Source organism: Tasmannia lanceolata, unplaced genomic scaffold (genome assembly GCF_043159265.1).
Source record: "Tasmannia lanceolata isolate RefF3 unplaced genomic scaffold, GAP_Taslan_0.1 ptg000008l, whole genome shotgun sequence".
In the NCBI taxonomy this organism is placed as follows: domain Eukaryota; kingdom Viridiplantae; phylum Streptophyta; class Magnoliopsida; order Canellales; family Winteraceae; genus Tasmannia; species Tasmannia lanceolata.
In genome coordinates this window covers 3,109,529-3,129,529 of record NW_027518685.1, presented here as the reverse complement: position 1 = coordinate 3,129,529, position 20,001 = coordinate 3,109,529, and the positions used below count along the sequence as shown (strand labels likewise).

Below are 20,001 nucleotides of genomic sequence, written 5' to 3'. Positions count from 1 at the left end.
GTTACCAAAGCTTCTTTTTAAACAGTTTATTTAAAAAAATGGGAATGCTAAAGTTAAGGGCATCCGTGCAAGAACGAGATGAAAGGGTGCACCCAACTCAGCTCAATTCAACTAAGCCTTTGTCCTAAACTAGTTGAGGTCCGCTAATGAATCCTTTAGAAAATTTTCAAGAAGAAGGTGAAAGGATCTACCCGGCTCAAAATGACTAAGTCTACTCCTGACATTAGTTAGGTTTGTTTACATGGATTATTATTTTCTTTCATTCTATTCTCTCCAAGGTCATGTTCTCTGTTATGTTCCTTGCACCAAGTCTTTCCTCACTATTTCTACCCAAGTTGTTTTCGGTCTGCACCGACCTCTCTTCACTCCATCAACTTGGCGCAAGTCACTTCTTCTCTCTAGAACATCCAAAGGCGTACGTTGGATATGCCCTAACCATCTTAAGCAGAGCTCTCTCACCTACTCCTCTATTGGTGCCACCCCTACATTTTTATGGATGTCTTTCATTTTTACGAATGAAAGGGCGCACCCATTGGTTGCAATTCACCAAAGTGCATTTATAATATGTAAAAGCCAAAGAACGTTAATTACACTGGTGCAACAAATGGGGGCCCCTTTCATCCCATTTTTTTGCAACGACCTTTAAAAACATGTGGTTTGCCTAGGTTTAAAAATTTTGCATTGGTTTTACTGGGGGGAAAACATTTAAAAGGCTTTTTAAACGTTTTAAATGCATTTTTTCATATTTTCATTTATTTGACCATTTTCTACTGAGGAAGTCTAAAGTGAAGGGAGCCCTTGCATATATATGAGATGAAAGGGCGCCCCATTGGTTGAAAGTTGCCAAAGTGCATTTAATCCTTTGACTTTTACATTTTCAGTGATATTATAAATAGTTTCAACCAATGGGGGCTCCCTTTCATCTTATTTATGCAAGGGCGCTCTTCACTTCAGACTTCCTCTTTTTTACTACATTTTTTTTACCAATACCATATTAAACTTGAATTTTCCCGTCCCATTCTTCTTCCTTTTTCCATTTCAGGTTTTTGTAACTACTATGACCAAAACATTAGGTGTAAAATGGTGGCCCCCACCCATGCTGCTATGCATGGGTGTAAAATGACGGGCCTCATGACGTCAAAAGGTGATATGCATGGATTTGGGTGGAGATGGTAGGCCCATCCATAGGCGTAAAATGGTGGGCCTGGGTAGAGATGATGGGCCCTACCACCCATCAAAACATGGTAAAAGTGATGCGCCCTATCATTTCAAAAGAATCTGGTATAAAATGTTGGGGCCCCAGATGTAAAAATATCCACCAGAGAAAAAAGTCCAATAAAAATTCTCATTAAAAAAGCTTTTCAATAAAATTTCCTTATATGCTTGTTACCTAAAAGTAACACTTCATTTATATTGGCTCATATACTATGGTTAATGGGGCCCATAATTATGCTACTAGTGGAGCTTACATAGAGGGTCTAATGACAAAAAAAAAAAAAAAAAAAAAAAAAAAAAGTATCTGAGATTTTAATATTGACAAATTTAAGATTTTCACTAATTTTGAATGAATTACAATGCGACTAACGACTGTTTAAATAAAGAGGAAGTCTAAACTAGGGGTGGCCAACCGGTTCGGTTCTTGGTTCATTTTTTTTCGGTTCTCGGTTCCATGAACCGTAAGAACCGAACCGAACCGTAGTACACAGTAGGACCGAACTGAACCGGACCGAACATAATCAGTTCGGTCCAGTTCGGTTCTTCGGTTCTAATGGCTAATTATTAATTATAATTTATAAAAACTTTTAATTAAAGTTATAATATAAGTTACTTTCTTATTATAAGAATAGTATTAACTATTACTCATTAATATTATAAGTAATTTATATTATTAAGTATATGTATAATAGAAATATAAAAATATTATATATATATATATATATATATATATATATATATTCAAAGTTCACTTCCGGAACCGAACCGAGAACATTAGACCCGGAACCGAACCGAATAAGTTCGGTTCTTCATCAGTGGAACCGAACCGGACCAAAAATATTTTTTTACAGTTCGGTTCCGGTTCGGTTCTTCGGTTCTGGTTCGGTTCTGGCCACCCCTAGTCTAAACTGAAGGGAGCCCCTGCAAAAAAGAGGTGAAAGGGCTCCCCCATTGGCTGCACATCACCATCATGTTTGACTTTTCAACCGTTATTAATGCATGATGGTGATTTGTAGCCAATAGGAGAGCCCTTTCACCACTTTTTTTGCAAGGGCTACCTTCAGTCTAGAATTCCACTTAAATAAAACACTCAAATGATAAAGATGGAAATAGTTTAAAATAATAAAGGAAAGAGATAATATTAATCAAACTAGCTGCCTAACCAAACCAACTTACCTCAATTTACGCTCAAATCAAATCTAATCTAATTTCCCAATTTATGTAGCTTGCGCCATCTAACCTCTTTCCTAATCTACTACCAAGATGATCCAATGGTGAGATCTACACCCAATCCAACAGTTTATCTCACATATTCTAACAAATATAGAAAATTTTAAGACAAAAAATGAGTATTTTCCTTTCCACACGGATATCATTCTTTTTGGTAGGTTACATGGATATTCCTTTCTACATTGGAAAGCCTTTCCTTGTAGAACCAAACAAAGGAAAGAGGCAAAAATTAAGAAAAGGTTTTCCTTTCCACTAGTTTCACCACTCTGTTGCTAACCAAATAGGCCCTCAGGGAAGACGCACCGCCTAACTTTTGGGGTTGTGTTTATTTTAACCCAAATGCCAAGCAAAATCCCTAAGCCATCCCTGCTTTTGAGGGATCAAACAGACCTAGGGAGAGGGCGTGGTCCCAGCCACTATGGAGGCACCTTCACTAGTGAAGCACCATCCACACCGTGAACTCTCCCCTCCAAAGATTGCCACCTATTGTTTTAGGGATTTGCTAGGGACCATAGCAGAAGGCATTTCGCGGAACGGCAGTTGCATGAGAGTGCAGCCATGTCAGAAGAATTAAATAAATAAGACAAAATCTGAGCCTATGTGGCTGCACTCATGCAACAATGTTCCGCGAAATGCCTTATTATGTGATGGTCCCTAGCAAATCCCTTGCTTTTAAAATACATTTTGGTAATTTTAATGAAAGCATCTCTAAAGAAGAAGAAGAAGGGTGCTATCATACTAATACAAATGCACTAGATCCCAACTAAACTCTCGAAGTTAACTGTGCTAAGGTAAGACTAGAACTGGAATGGGTGACCACCCGGGAAATTCTAGTGTTGCACCCCTTGCTCTTTGCCTTAAATAAAATCATCCACATATAAGCATTCCACCAAAACCAGGGGTGGCATCTTTTGCACCTCAAGTATGTATAAACGATATTGTCATACTAAAACACTTGTATTCGCCCATCACCAACCAGTCAACGGTTTCTAATCACATTTATAGACACCAAAATGTTTGGTCCATCGATATAAGGTCTAGCTTTCTAAATCGGGAGGAGAACAGGTATTTTCTTGGATAAAAGTTGAAAATAGGTTGGGAACAGTCATGGCACTCCAAGCAAGCTTCATGAATCTTCATTCCCGCCATTCGAAAAAAAATAAAATAGCTTGATTCACATCAATGAAAGACACCTATGAGATGAGTGGAACTCGAATTGAATCTGTACTTGACGAGAACAGCCTTAAGAAAGTGCCAATTGAAGTGATCAAAATCTTTAGCCATGTCTATATTTATGCAAATGGCTCCTCCATAGGCCAGACACGACCCTTGATAAAAGTGGGTTGGCTTGAGTAATACGGATTGGGAGCATTTAGAAATTCTTGAAGTTATGATTTTATTAACAATTTTGTAGGAGAAATTGCAAAGGCTAATGGGCGTCTGAGCATCAGCATGGGAGTGCAGCCGGAGATTTGAGAATGGAGCTCCAAGATGCATGAATACTTTCACTTCAGAAAATAGACTGGACAGAAGCAGTAAGGCTAAGCTGGATAATATTGCAACAGTCCGGATAGAAACTAGCAGAAAAGCCATAAGGATTTCGCAAAATGTCCAGCTTGAAGCTGAAATCAAGGCATTCTACAACAAATCAAGGCTTTATTTGTCTATGCAAGATCCAATAAAGACAATTATACTATCAGAGTTGGAGATACCTCCAACATCCATAACATGGATTTCGATGCTTCACCCATTATGATAACAGGTGTAAATACACTAGAGATTGTCAATCAATGGATTTTCTTTGCAATGAAGACCAACGTCAAGGAACAGAGTTATACTGACACTTGCACCTAAATTAGAAACTTGAAAAACAATGCCTGGTGATAAAAAAAACCTCATTCGACTCTCAGATGACTGATTCCAGTCAGTCACCCAGCCACATGGTGACTTCATGTCCAAGTTTGAGTTCTTGAAAAATGGTAGAGAGGACACTGCAAGTAATGAACCTAAGACTTTAAGAGTTAAGAGAACTGCAAGTATTAGAAAAACTGAAAAATACCTGCAAGTGGGTTCTTTGTAGGCGTGGCATTGACAAATTGATTTAGGAATCGCGAATCAGCCAACTGATAGGAGAGAAGGGAAGAAAATGATCCATGTAGACGAACCCAACTAGTGTCAGGATTAGACCAAGTCAATTTAAGCAGTAACTTTCTATCATCATACATACACTCCATATAATATAAGATAAAATCAAACTCAATCACATCTCATTTTCAAAACGAAAAGTAACATTATTAACTGTGAAAACTAAAATTACAACACAAAACAATCACAAAGTCGCAATGCATTTCAAGTTTTCAACTAGTCTCACCAAATTTAGGGAAAAGAAAGAAGAGCTAAGGTCGTGTTTGGATTGCAGGAATTTTCTATAAGTTCGGGAAAGATATTTTTTCCCAAAATTTTGTGCTTTTCCATTATTTGATTACACTTGAAAAAACAACTAATTTGAACCATGCCAGTTCAAGTTTTATTTTCAGGGATCTTCAATTTATAATGATATCCCTAAAACTTATCATTTCCCTCTAAATTGTGGAAACAAAAAAAAATTGCTAGAAAAATTTCTTTCCGGAAGAAATGTTTTTCCTGCAATCCAAACAGCGCCTAAGTGCTTGATCAAATGTGCTACCATTGAAATAATCAAAATTAGGATCCTGCGAAATGAGCCATTATTAGTTTCTACAGGCCAATTGAAGGGTTTCCAAGGTCATGCTTTTGGTCTGACCAAAAAACTGCTCGAGCAATTCTGTTGTAAAGAAAACATGCTTCTATAAAGAAAATGCTTTAAGATTCAGCACAAAAAACTTCTTGATTATTTACATCATTCTCCGGCCTACCTTCATGGGAATATGTTAGGGAACCAATCTAATGTTCATGAAAGATTATCATTGTGCACCACAACCAAAACAGTAATATATTTGTAATCTACCTCAATCAACGTCAAAAAAGCATGGTTCCAGTGTCATTCCATGCATCTATAATGATCTCGATCTTATCTGGAAAAAAAAAGTTAAAAGGAAAAGAAGAAAAATGGTGAAATATTAAAATATATATATATGAGGAAACTGTTGGTGAGCTGCGCACCAAACTTATGGTGCGCTTAAGCTCCCCAATCACATGGGTCCTACATTTTCTGTGGTGATCCAAACCATTCATTTGCAAGGCCTTATGATAGATAGGGGGTGTACCAAAAATCAGCTCCATAGGATCATCCTAACCCCTCCATTTGTGGAGGACAAAAAATGGGCAGATTTGTGTCTGTCCATTTTTGTCCTTCACAAATGGAGGGGTTAGGATGATCCTATGGAGCTGATTTTTGGTACACCCCCCATCTATGTAAGGGACTTTCAAATGAATGCTTTGGATCATCCTAACAAAGTGGGCCCCCATGTGATTGGGCGGTTAAGCTCACCATAAGTTTGGTGAGCTTAAGCGCACCAACAGTTTCCTCTATATATATATATATATATATATATATATATATATATATATATATATATATATGAGGAAAGTGAAGCTACACCGCCGGCTTAAAATACAATGGGCCCACATTGTTTTGGTGATCCAAAGAATTCATTTGATTGGCCCTCACATAGATAGGGTGTCCACCAAAAATCAGCTCCATAGGATCATCCCAACCCTACGATTTGTGGAGGCAAAAATGAACGTGTAAAAACCTTCACAAATTTGTCCATTTTTTGCCTCCACAGTTTGAAGGGTTGGGATGATCCTATGGAGCTGATTTTTGGTGGACACCCTATCTATGTGAGGGCCAATCAAATGAATGGTTTGGATCACCAAAACAATGTGGGCCCATTGTATTTTAAGCCGGCGGTGTAGCTAAGTTAGCTACACCAGCGATGTAGCTTCACTTTCCCCCCCCCCTCTCTCTCTCTCTATATATATATATATATATATATATATATATATATATATGAGGAAAGTGAAGCTACACCGCCGGCTTAAAATACAATGGGCCCACATTGTTTTGGTGATCCAAACCATTCATTTGATTGGCCCTCACATAGATAGGGTGTCCACCAAAAATCAGCTCCATAGGATCATCCCAACCCTTCAAACTGTGGAGGCAAAAATGGACAAATTTGTGAAGGTTTTTACACGTTCATTTTTGCCTCCACAAATCGTAGGGTTGGGATGATCCTATGGAGCTGATTTTTGGTGGACACCCTATCTATGTAAGGGCCAATCAAATGAATTCTTTGGATCACCAAAACAATGTGGGCCCATTGTATTTTAAGCCGGCGGTGTAGCTAAGTTAGCTACACCGGCGGTGTAGCTTCACTTTCCTCTATATATATATATATATATATATATATATATATATATATATATATATAGAGAGAGAGAGAGAGAGAGAGAGAGAGAGAGAGAGAGAGAGAGAACGGTTCCTACGCATATGTGTAGATAAGTTATCTATACACTAGCATAAAATACAGTGGGGGCCACATTATTTGGGTGATCCAAACCTTTCATTTTTAAGGCCCTCACATAGATAGGGTGTCCACAAAAAATCAGATCCATAGGATCATCCTAACGATTCAAACTGTGGAGGCAAAAAATGGACTAATTTGTGAAGGATTAAAGACATTCATTTTACCTCCACAAATCGTAGGGTTGGGATGATCCTATGGATCTGATTTTTTGTAGACACCCTATCTATGTGAGGGCCTTTAAAATGGATGGCTTGGATCACCCAAACAATGTGGGCCCCCACTGTATTTTAAGCTAGTGTGTAGAGAACTCTCTACACATATGTGTAGGAACCGTTTTCTCATATATATATATATATATATATATATATATGAGGAAAGTGTTTCTACTCGGCCGAGTAGAAAAGCTTATCTACTCCTCCCTTTAAAAAGTACAGTGGGCCCACACATTGTGGATGATCCAAAGCATTCATTTGATAGGTCTTAACATAGATAGGGTGTGCCCAAAAAATCAGCACCAAAGGGTCATCCTAGCCCTTCGTTTTGTTGGGCCTTGTAGAAACAGAATGGACGCACTGTGTAAGATGCGTAAGATGCGTCCATTCTGTTTCTACAAGGCCCAACAAAACGAAGGGCTAGGATGACCCTTTGGTGCTGATTTTTTGGGCACACCCTATCTATGATAAGACCTATCAAATGAATGCTTTGGATCATCCACAATGTGTGGGCCCACTGTACTTTTTAAAGGGAGGAGTAGATAAGCTTTTCTACTCGGCCGAGTAGAAACACTTTCCTCATATGTATATATATATATATAACAAGATGAATGCTAGACTCGCGGGAGCCCTTGCAGAAAAGGGGCAAAGGGCTCCATCATTGGTCAAATTCCGTTGAAGAAAATGGGCCAAACTTCAAAGTGATATGTTACTAGAATTATAATAATTGGGAAATGATAAATGCGCCTCTTTTCATCAAATGGGACACCCAACTGCAATGCATGTGGCAATCAAATCCGTTGAACCCTTCCGATGTGAAGTACATCAGCCCCTCTGCAGCCGTTGATACACTGAGGAATGTGTTAAGGGAGATGTACTCAAATTTTTCAGAGAATTCCATGACGGTCTGGATTTGGATTGTGGTATAGGAGCTTTTTTTATTGCTTTGATACCTAAAGTAAAAGGAGCCTCGTCAACATCCGAATTTCGCCCCATTAGTCTAGTTGGTAGTTTGTACAAGGTGATCGCCAAAGTGCTAGCAGAGCGGGTGAAAAAAGTCCTTCCATTATTTCTGGTAGCCAAAGTGCCTTCGTGAGCGAAAGGCAAATTCTAGACTGCTCTTTGGTAGCTAATGAGTTGGTGGACTATTACTAAAGACCGGGTGGAGAGGTATAGTGTGCAAACTGGACATGGAAAAAACCTACGATAGAGTTGAATGGAAATATATGGACTATGTTATGGGCAGGATGGGGTTTGGTACGAGATGGAGATCTTGGATAGCAAAATGCATTTCCTCATCACGGTTCACAGTTATCAATAATGGGGCGCCTAAAGGCTTCTTCAAGTCTTCGCAAGGGAAGGGGATCCACTTTCTACCTTTCTGTTTGTCATTGTTGCAGAAACTTTGAGTGGGTTAATTCAAAAAGGGAAATCGCGTGGTTTGATCGAGGGCTTTAAGATTGGTGAGGCTGACAATGAAATCGAAGTCTCTCAGTTACAATTTGCAGATGATAGCCTCCTTTTCAGTTCACCTAATCTTTGTGATACAATGAACTTGAAAGCAGTTTTAAGATATTACGAGGTAGTAATGGGTTAAAGATCTAATTTTCATAATCAGAGAGTATGGAATTCACTTGGAAGAGGAGGAACTGAAGGGCATTGCTGGAATTCAGCGTGGCTAACCGTATTGAATCCAGACTATGTTGCAAGGATTCTTTGCCCCCCCTAGGCCGAATCCGTGTCGACACGTCTCCGCATCCGAATCGGACATGGATTCACGTGGGACACCCCCGGATTCTTGTCGTAGCCGTGTCCCGCACGAATCCTTTTTTTTCGGGTGAATCCGATTCTTCTTTGTCTCTTTTGAAATGTGAATCCTGTATATTTTCCTTTTAAACGTATTTTCTTAACTTTTTTTATATGAAAGCACAACCCGTACTTCTTTTAATAAAAACCCTAGCGCCTCGACCCTTGAACATGACCCCCTTCCTCCTTCAACTCTCTTAATACAAAACCCACCTCAACCCTCTACTCTCAATTTTTTCATGAATATATACGCATAGAAAATATATATATATATATATATATATTTTTTTTTTTTAATTTTGAAAATTTTATTTTATTTAAAAATTACCGAATCCGAATCCTACTTTTGGGGGTTTGCCGAATCCAACACCTCGAATCCGTGTCGGATCCCGACACATGAATTCGAATCCATGCAACACTGAATCCAGAGGAGATTTCTTTTTTCCTTTTTCTTTTCTTTCTTTCTTTCTTTCTTTTTTTTTTTTTTTGGGGGGTGGGGGGGGTGGGGGAGGGGGAGGCGACAAACGTGGCATACCTTTGGTTAAGTGGTAAGAGGTGTGCATGCCAATCAAAAGCGGAGGTTTAGGAATTAGAAGAGTTAAAAAGATGAATTATGCTTTATTAGGAAAGTGGCTTTGGAGATTTGGCAAAGAAGAAGAGCATCCATGGGCGAGAGCAATAGAGGGCAAATAAGGTATTGGGCCGGGTCATTGGCAATCTGAAGATAATTTTAAAGCTCCAAGAATGACAATTTGGAAATATATCATGCGATACAATCCCGAGTTCACTCTCGGCAGAAGGTATAGAGTATATTTAGGGGATATGATTCGGTTTTAGATGGACAAATGGTGTTCTGATCAGCCTCTTCGGGAGTTGTTTCTGGACTTATTTGCCATTGCTTTGTCAAATAATTGTTTTGTCAAAGAAAACATGGGAAGAGAAAACGGAAGTGTGGTATGGATGCCTCAGTTTTACACAAATTTCTTTGAAAGGGAATTTGCATATGTTGCCAGCTTGATGCAATTGTTGACAGAGGTTTATATTAGTCAAAACAGAACAAACAAAAGGGTATGGATTTGGGATTCTCCAGGTGAGTTCTTCGTCAAATCTTTTTACCACAATCTAGTGGCTAGCCCTGCATCTTCCAAGGTAGCTAGAGTGTGGTCATTCCAAGCTCTTCAAAGAGCGAGTATTTTCTCTTGGGCGGCTTTGTTGGGAAGGATTCAAACTGTGTATTCCTTGAGAGAATGAAAGATTCTCATAGTAGATCATTGCGCATTATGTATTGAGGATGGGGAATTAGTAGATCACTTGTTTTTGCATTCCAAAACCACAAGGGTCGTTTGGGGTATGCTTTTATGTAGATTTGGGATAGAATGGGTGTTTTCACCTAGCCTCATGGATTTTTTCCAAGCATGGTCTCATGTTCCATGGAAGAAAAAAGGAAGAATTCTTTGGAATATGTCCTTTGTTACAATCTTGCGGGTTCATTGGAAAGAAACATAAGAATTTTCAAAGGGGTGTCTAAAAGCCCATCATCTCTCTTCATCAAAGCAATAGCGTTAACTATAGTATGGGTTAACTCAAAATTCAGAAAGGAAAAGGTATTGGATTTTCTTTGTACTGTATCTGAAATGAATCCTGATTTAAATAAGGAATCGCGGGGCATTTCCAGATATATTACTCAAAAGAATCGACACAATACACCTAGTCGATTGGAATTGAGAAAATTATGTCCTTATTGTTACAAGCATACGATTCATGGGAAGATAAAGAAATGGATCAAACAGAATAGAATGTCTGTTCCACCCTTCCAAGGAACAGGGCGAAATTACATACAGATAGATATATAAAATATAAACAAATCAAGTACTATTACTATTTCGGTCGGATCCGAAACCGAAATGAATGTACCCATGTCCTAGCTCTTTGGAGAGCTAGATTCGCATCAATTTCTTGCTTCTTGCCTTCCGTTCTACTCAAGCTAGCTTCGGCTATTTCAAGAGTTACCTTTCGCGAAGTATGTGCCCGGATAGTCCAAAGTCTCGATAGTTTACCTCTGGATCTTCCGATTGATAAACAACATCAATGAAGATGTATAGGTGCACTATTACGTTGTGGGGATTGTAATTTTCCATGAATTTCCCATTTGTCACTCAACGATGAAACTTTGCTTATTTCTTTTTTGAGGATCGACGAATCAAATGATATTACTGTTCCAATTTCTGCCTCTTACTCTCCCTCTGAATCAAATTTTTCCATGCCATAATGGTTCAGTTCCTATTATTATCAATGATACGGGTCAGATCTTAGATGTAGAAATATAAGAAATATAAGAAGGGGGATCCTCCCCCTTCTCAATCGAATCAAATTTGATTGTCGCTGATGTCCATTTGTACGTAGATCGTATCTATCACAAGACTTGTGATAAGAGAGAGATTTCTGGTCGGATCCATTTGTGAAAGAATAGAGTGAGTGAGAAACATAGCTAAGCTCATTTTGAACCACCGACGAAAAAAGAGGATAAATGGCTAGGCGGGGCCAAGCCAATAAAGAAACAAATCGATTCAATGAGCAAAAGGAGAGAGAGGGATTTGAACCCTCGATAGTTCTGAACCCGGTTTTCAAGACCGGGGCTATCAACCACTCGGCCATCTCTTCGAGAGACAATCTCTATTTTATTCCCCCAAATAAAACATGGCCATATGAGCGGATCTGTAGAAACATCCCAGGTGTAAATCTATATTTCGATGTATCTAAATGTCTATCGAGATATATGACATATGCATGATGCAGCATGCCCATTTGTTAAGTAAATAAAAATTTCCCCTCAACTCCCTGTCCGAATAAAAATAAAATAAAGTAGGGTCAGGTCCACTTACTTTTTATTTTCTTGATTTTTTATACTTCCCTGCTTTAGATTTGTATCCACTTATGATCTTTGAGAAAGGTGGAGAGAAGTTTGTTTCAGTGTGGAGGCTAAACAAAAGGTGGTTCAAGTATGGGGGCCTCCTCCTTCGGGCTTCCTTAAACTGAACTTTGATGGTTCTAGTTTGGGAAATCCAGGTCCGGACGGCATTGGAGGAGTCTTGAGAAATGACTTGGGGGAGGGATTATGGGCCTATGCTGGACCCATTGGGGTAGCAGACGCATCGGAAGCGAAAATTCGCGCAGTTTACCAAGGGATAAAACTAGTTGATCAACATCATTTGGCTTCCTTGGTTGTAGAAGGTGACTCCTTAAATGTGATCTGATGGTTCAAAAGATCGCAAAATTGCCCCTGGAGAATCAACAGTATTTTTTATCAAATTTTTTATAGGATTGGTTCATCACCCATGCCATTTTTGCATGTGAGACGATCTGTGAATTCGGCGGCGGATGGATTAGCGAGGGAGGGCGTATCCAAAGATTCTTTAGCATTATTTGATTCCCTCCCTCCTTGATTTGTTGTTTTTTGGAATAGTTGTTTTTCTTTATTTCCTCCTTTATAATCTGACCATCTCGGTCCTCTTTTTTTAATATATTCTTGGCTACCATTCAAAAAAAAATCAATGATAGAGCTTAAAAAATTCAACACACAGCCTTAATTGTCTAAAAAACATACCTCAAATTGAAAACTCCTAAAACGGGTTGTTGATGAAGGCTCCCATTCAGCAATCCACTCTCCATTCTGCATTTCCCCTTGTTTAATGGTTTTTATATTTAAAATTGAAGTGAGTTTGAAAACAAGAATGATTTTTGATTGAAGATAATGGGAAAGCCCCAAAAATGGGTCTCCTTGTAAGAAACGTCCCATGTGATCCTCATGAGTGTTTTGACTGAAATGGTAATGTTGCCGAATGTTTCAACCATTGTCCATTTACTTAAGATTTACATGTAAATAACGGAATACCCCCCTTTTGGATTTATTAAAAATAGTTTCAACACCCAAATCTAAAAGGAAAAAAAGTCAACTCTCCAGTTCTAGTACAAAATTCAAAGAAAAATGGTCGGGTCAAAATTTTAACTTTCTTAACTTCCAAACGGTGGGGTATTTTTCAAATTTTAAAAATTCATAAAATCTATTTTGTCCAAACATTATTAAATCCCAAAAGTCCGGTAAAAAAAATCTCATTATTTGGTCTCTAAAAATTATTCATCTTGTCAGGCACTGGTCAACACATTGGTAACAGACTTTTTTTTTCTAATGAATGATGTATTGATACCTCATGTTATGAAATATGGAACTTGATCACGTACCCACGTACCCGTGTCGTGTCGTACCCGCACCCTGACACATATTTTGGACTATTTATTAGTTTTTCATCTTTTTCTATTGATTTTTTATTTTTTTGAATTTTTCTCATATTTTTTAATATATTTTTTGTGTGAACGAAAAGTTTCGACCGAAATGCACCGAAATGACCGAAATCCCACCGAAATTTCGTTTCGGTGGCTAAAACGAAATGGCGACCGAAACGGAATTTACAACTATGGTTTCAACCCAAATAAGCAAAAGATTCCCGAAGCATACCAAAGCGAGCGAGAAGCATTACAAAATTGCATGCTAGTTTCGTAGCGAGGTATGCCAAAATGACTAGGTTTTGGGAAAATTTAATTCTGTGTCTAAAAGTAAATTCAGTCGTCTCAAATGATGCATTGATCTTCAAACAAAACAAATACTTGGAAAATTGCAACCCAAGCATGTGTACCATGAAAATTTTAATAATGGAAAATCCCCAAATTCTAAAAGAAATGCTCATTGCAGTCGTTGGTTTAATAACTTAAAAGAAAATTAATAAAATGGAAAAATTACTGAGACCTGTCAAAGTTTTGAACTAACAGTATTTCGGCATCCCGAGAGGATCTTGGAAAAGCCTGCAGTTCTTGAAATCGTTCCGCTAAATGTTGAGGTGGAACTGATACTAAACCTGTTTTATCAGGGACAAGAATAATCTTTTCTAAGGCCACCCCATACATGAGCAGATATTTCACCAGCTCTAACTCATTATCTGTCGCCAAAAATGATGTTATCTTTAATTTCTTGAGGTATAGTGGACTTCCAGTAAATACTTTTTCTAAATCGTCCCCCGTGTAGCTCTCCTCGGAAGCCTAACAAAAGAATCACAGAACCAGTTGTAAAGGAGGATACTAAGCAGAATCACATGAAGTATAAGAGCTTTAATCACTATTGATGCTTACAACATTGCCGAGAGTCTGGTTGATGCTAGCATTGTTGTCGAGAGTCTGGTTGATGCTTGCATCGTTGCCGAGAGTCTGGTTGATGCTTGCATCGTTGCGGCGAATCTTGTTATATATCATGTAAACCATTCGGTTCTCTAGAACCAAGGTTTCAAGATTGGGAGAAAACTCGAGCATTTTAGCTAGACCAGGAAGCTCCATCTTTCTCAACACCATTGCCAACTCCAAATACCTGAATTTATAGGGGAGGATCTCTTCAGAGAATTCACCCGTTTGTTGCTGATGCTTTGACATAAAAAACAACAACATTAGTTTGTAATTAGATTTCTATAAAGGAAGGGACAGAAGGAATTTCAGTCTCATTCATAGATTAGTCTGTAAATCAACAATAAATGCTAAGCTGTCATTGTATCAAACATGTTGAGAGAGATAACCAAGATATCTTCCATTCCATCAACGTCATTGTGTTCCTCACGTATGTGCGTGTCTGCTCATTCAATCTCTTTTGTTCACCAAAATGTGGTTGTTATCTTGTAAAAAATCATTTGATTGGCGGTTGCAAATTGCAATTTCAAAATACATTATATTTTAATGTGATTTTGGCATTGGGTCCACTTTTTTCTCTTCTGTCTTGACTTGTGAGCACTGAATTTTTATCTTGACAGTGAAGCACAAATTTGTCTTAAAGATATTTATGAAATAGCATATAAGTGTTGCATCCAAAAAAATATATAGAATGCAAGTGTCAGACACTTAAAAGAATCAGTTAAAATATCCATACCTACAAATATCCATGAAGCATACATGCCATATCCAAACAAATATAGTTAACAAGACACAACAAAATGAGTGATAGATCCATCCAATACATGATTGGCATTTTGAAACTTGACCATGAAGAGTTTTTGTGTGCTCTGTTTACAACCATAGCAATTTTTAAGTAACATATCAATGTGGCAAAAAAAATGTGATTTTTTGTCACATCGACGTCATCAATAATACAATTCAAGAAATTGTGAACCTCGCTGATTGTAGACAATTCAAGAAATTGTGAACCTCGCTGATGCCATTCAAAAAAAAAAAAATCCCATGGATATACATATTTCCTCCAAAAATAGGAAGTTTGCATGAATAGGTTACTACATGTCTATTTCTAAAGTTCTTGAGGTAGTGGCAGACAATTTCAAAAAGCTTTAAAGGACATGCTATGGAGAGGGATGCCACTCCTAGATGGTCATGATATTACTTGGAAAGAACTGTTGGCGAATTTTCAACATCAAATTGTAGAATTTGCTCCGTTTTTTGACATCCTTAAATCCAAATGAGAAAATGTGTTATCCCCTAACCCTTCAAATGCTGGATAAAAAACATAGGAGTCGGTGGTGGAATAGCTGGAGACATGACCGAATTTCCTTAATAATGTTAGTTTCTAATTTGTCAATGGTTTAAAAAAAAATTCTTGGAATGATATACGACATGCAGGTGATACTGCTGCACCACTTTCCAATTCAGTTCTAGAAGCCAATACCAAAACACCGTTGGTGGGACTTTCTTGAGAATAGTCATCTCCAATAATTGCCTCATTTGGGCCCTCGTGCTAGTATAGGTCCTTTTTCCATTAACGAGAGAAATTTTAGCCCACTAACGCATGCTGGAAGACACTTGCATTCCATAATCACAGGATTCGGATGAGAAAAACTAAAAAATCCTTACTCCAAGAAATTAGGAGATATGGCTCCTCATGTCCTACAAAAAAACACTCCGAGTCCTTCTCCCCAACTTATGCTTTGGCGCTTCCATGGCTTGCTACCAGGAACAAAGCACTCATCATTAATCAATTTTGAGGAAATTAACATTGCAGTCAGAAAAACAATGTCCTTGTATCATATGTGAAACTTCTAATAACACCAGGCGTCATCTATTCATCCAATCTGCATAATCCAAACAAGAAAGTTTTCCTTCTTCGCATTATCTAATCAATTTAAATCGGGCTGATTCTGTCTCTACTTTTTCAGTATGTAGAATATTTCCTTCTTCACTGAGAGGATGGGATGTTTGTACTTTGCGGCACATTTTATCCCCATTGTGATTAGGTTACCTTTAAATGAGAAGAAACTTGAAGATCCTCACAAGCATAGTCTCCTCGGCATCGAATATCACAAAAGGAATCATTATTGAGAATATTAACCAAGCCAGGTCTCCAGCTTCGCTTTAGCATCTTTTTGAGGGGTGCTCTGATTGAATCCTGTATTATTGCTGAAATGCCCCCAAAAAAGAGGACAGCCCAGTGCACGAGGCTCCCGCCATTGCGGGCTCTGGGGAGGGCTAGATGTAAGCAGCCTTACCCCGAGAGGCTGTTTCCGTGACTCGAACCCGTGACCACCAGGTCACAATGGAGCAACCTTATCACTGCGCTAAGGCTTGCCCTCTATCGCTGAAATACCCCAAAACGCCCAATAAATCCGAATGTAAAATTCGACTAAGTGGGGGGTATTTTTGTCATCTTTAGGGCTGAGATTAGGACTCCTTGATGAGGTGTATAAATACTAATAATAAGTTTTATTTCCCCATAAAAAAATCCTAATTTGGAGAGTGTGGAGGTTGCGGAGGATTTCGAGAGAGGAGAGCCGATTTCCAGAGGTAAGAGACTCGATTTTGATTTTGTTCTCAGTTTTCGATCTCCATACTCCATAAGAAATAAGACATTAAGATCCAAACTAGGGTTTGTGTGCTGTTTTGTTAGCCAAAGTCCGTCCAAAAAGTTTTGAAACGAAAATGGAAGTTTGGGAGCAAGAAATCACGACCCTCGAACGGATCTTGAGGATCTGGTGAAAGGATAGTTGTTTTGTTTCAGATTAGGGAAGATTCCAGTTTGTTGGAGTCGTTTACTTCCAATTACCTCCAACGAACTTTGTGTTGGGAAATTCAATCAAAGCACAGATCCGAGATGATCAAACACTAGTGTGTTGGAATGATTTTCATATGAGGAAAGAGTGAAGTTTTGAGGTAAAAGAATCACCAAAAAGAAAGATCCCGCAATCGGGAAAAAAAACCCAAATCACATGTTCGGTCGACCGAACCCGATAAGAGTGGTTTTATAAAATAAAACTAGTACCTGCTGTCTAGTCGACCGAAGATCAGTTCGGTCGATCGAGCTGGTTTGTTTGACCGATTCTTGGAATTGGCTCCTGGAGTGTTTTGTGGGTGTAGTTCACCCCGAAAGACTTTTTTTCTATCCTAAGATATTAACCTAGGGTTAATAATTGTTGTAGGATAAAGTTCACAGAAACTCAGAGGTCTTGCCTGTCAAAGAGACTTCGGATAATAACGAGGTGATTAGACTTGTTCTTATATTAGTTGCTCTTCGTCTAATTGATGATCTTTATGCAAGGGGATGTATGAGTTAAAGTATGTTTGGTAAAACAGTAAAGTATGTCTGTCAAAGAGACTTCAGATAGCAACGGGGTGATTAGACTTGTTCTTATTATTTATTTACAGATGCTGAACAGTAGGAAATCGTATCTCGCAGGATTTGGGAGCCAGCAGGATAGACTCTAGGACTCATGTTTTTTATTTATTTAGAGGCAATAACAAACTTAAGATGTATAGGATTCTGCTTTCTATATATATATATATATATATATATATATATATATATATATATATATATATATATATAGGATTAATTGTAGTCCAGGTTGAACAGATGAGTTTCCATAGTAGACTCCTATTGATGACAGATCATTTAACTTGATTATTTCTTTTAGTTTTTTTTTCTCCGTATATTGCATGATTGTAGGAATTCCTTGTATGTCTGTAGACCGAGGTTCTTGGACATATAACGCTGTTGCATGCTTGGACTGAGTCCTTGGTTCGGGGCGTGACAATCACTTTAGCATCCTTTTGAGGGGTGCTCTGATTGAACCCTGTATTATAGTGTCTTCGAGCGAAACATTGAAGATATTTGTTTCAAGTGTATCTATCTACCAAACAAGATAGCGTTGGAAATTTGGAATTAAATATAGACCAAAAATAGGATTACAGATGCTGATTCAGTTTCATTTCAGTAAATAAGAATCCTCCAGTGAATCCAGACTTGTGCTAGGTTTTATTTTATGTTCCTAATCATAATACCGGATATTTTCATTGAATTTAAAACATGATTGCAGTTAGTTTAGAGAAGAGAAAAAGAAAAAAAGTAATCACACCAGCAAATAGAGAACGCAAATAGAAACATACCTCCATCCACCACAAATTATCGATCTTGAGCCTACGGACATGAGTAAGACCATTCAGAGTCTTCCTCCAAATTTGGAAATTGTTCCCCAACAAAAAAATAATAACAGCTTCGACCAGAGACGACACATCCTTGAGAATATAATCATCCGCAACATAATTGTTAAGGGTTAGAGATAAAAGATTGGGAGCATCAATCTCAACACATCCATCCATTTGCAAAGTATTCATGATCGAGAGAGTCTTAAGCTTCACCGATGAGATTATGAGATCAGTCATCAAACAAACATGATCCAGAACCAAATTCTCGAGATTCGGACAGAAGGTAATCAGATTCGGTATGGTGGAGTAATTTAATCCGATTCGTTCCAAATAAAGAGTCGTAATTGAGCCAAATCGCAGATCCGGAGTCGGATCGAGACCAGGCAAGCAGAGTTTCAAAACCCTAACCGAACCACGATTGAAAACGTAGTCATTAAAAAGGTAGGGCATGGAGTACTGTGGAAAACCATTGTCTTTCCAGTCCCCCCTCTCGAGTTCTAAATCGAGATCTTTAACGTTACGAAGGATAGCAAAACGGATCCATGAGGATAAGTGTGATTCGTAGAGTTTGTGATCGAAATAGAACCAGATCCGGAGTCTGTTGATTTCGGATCCTTCGTGGAGGAGTAGCGCCCGGTCCACGAAGCCCGCGAAGATGCGACGGCTTTCTGATTTGTCTTCGGTTTCAGAAACTATGAGGCGTTGATCGAAATCGAGATTTGGAGTAAGAGTCCAGAGGTATCTCCATCTTCTAGAGAGAAAGCTTGTATTTATAGCGTCTAGGATGGGGAGAAAGGAGAGGATTTGGATGAGAAGATTATCTGGTAAATTGGTGATGAAGCAATGTTCAGGGTTAGGCTCCCAATCACTGTTTTCCTCCTCCTCCTCTTCTTCTTCTTCTTCCTCGGAACTCGAACCGTTGTTTTGTTCTTCTTCTTCTACTTCCATGTTTTCTTCTTCTACTTCCATGTTTTCTTCTTCGTCTACTTCCATAGAAAAAAGAGAGAGACTACTCTGAAAGCAATGCAAATAGAATAAGATTTTACGAACGACTCTTTTGTTCTCGTGTAGAATCCTCTGACGTGATCAAGAGCAACGGGCCCGCCTCGTTTTGAGTTTTTATACGGTGTAAGCCCTTATGAGATTTTATATGGGGGTAAGGGCTTACAACAGTACGGTAAGGGTACCGCCCTTGATATTTGATCCAACAGCAGCTCACTTTCCGAGGAGCTGCTGTTGGATCAGATATCAAGGATGGTACTTTCACCGTACAAAGGCTTATTGTCCTAAGCCCTTACACCATATAATTTTCAGCTCTTATATAAGCTTATTTTTAAAAAAGTACTGTACGGACCACAGTATAGGATGATCCAAACTAGGGGTGCAAGTTTGGCCCTATCAGCCCTGACCTACCCCTAAGCCCAAACAGAGTTAGGGCTGGATTTTCCAACTCTGAGGGCGGGTCAGGGTTCATTTTGTTAGACCCTGTCTCAGGTTGGGTCGGATTCTAGGTTAATGCCTCGGGTACCGTGACCCGGCCCGACCCTAAGTTTTCTATTATAGAATTG

General features: G+C 38.5%; 1 protein-coding gene and 1 pseudogene across 4 annotated transcripts; one reads left to right on the top strand and one right to left on the bottom strand.

Moving 5' to 3' along the window:
- The first annotated feature begins 3,170 nt into the window (after positions 1-3,170).
- Positions 3,171-3,290, top strand: LOC143885736 (5S ribosomal RNA; annotated as a pseudogene).
- Positions 3,291-4,203: 913 nt separating this feature from the next.
- Positions 4,204-19,538, bottom strand: LOC143883945 (F-box/LRR-repeat protein At4g14103-like). 4 transcript variants are annotated; one of them, XR_013252609.1, is made up of 6 exons: positions 18,395-19,538; positions 14,156-14,440; positions 13,776-14,065; positions 12,579-12,644; positions 5,432-5,498; positions 4,542-4,614 (listed from the first exon to the last, which is right to left on the bottom strand). XR_013252609.1 is itself a non-coding variant. In XM_077387271.1 (5 exons), the coding sequence occupies exons 1-5, from the start codon at positions 19,424-19,426 to the stop codon at positions 4,219-4,221; spliced, it is 1,935 nt and encodes a 644-aa protein (XP_077243386.1). In that variant the 5' UTR covers positions 19,427-19,538; the 3' UTR covers positions 4,204-4,218. The 4 variants fall into 4 exon arrangements, 3 of the variants coding, with proteins under 3 accessions (XP_077243386.1, XP_077243388.1, XP_077243387.1); XM_077387271.1 differs by lacking the exons at positions 5,432-5,498; positions 12,579-12,644 and adding an exon at positions 4,204-4,436 and having other exon boundaries at positions 4,505-4,614; XM_077387273.1 differs by lacking the exons at positions 5,432-5,498; positions 12,579-12,644 and adding an exon at positions 4,204-4,436 and having other exon boundaries at positions 4,505-4,614; positions 13,797-14,065.
- Positions 19,539-20,001: the final 463 nt, after the last annotated feature.

What these genes read in the sequence shown, in the direction of transcription:
- LOC143883945 (XM_077387271.1), bottom strand. Translation starts at nt 19,426, where the DNA reads ATGGAAGTAGACGAAGAAGAAAACATGGAAGTAGAAGAAGAAAACATG. An exon ending in ACCAGACTCTCGGCAATGTT is followed by an intron (nt 14,066 to 14,155) that starts GTAAGCATCAAT and finishes TTCTTTTGTTAG; the next exon opens with GCTTCCGAGGAGAGCTACAC. An exon ending in TTAGTTCAAAACTTTGACAG is followed by an intron (nt 4,615 to 13,775) that starts GTCTCAGTAATT and finishes TCCTGACACTAG; the next exon opens with TTGGGTTCGTCTACATGGAT.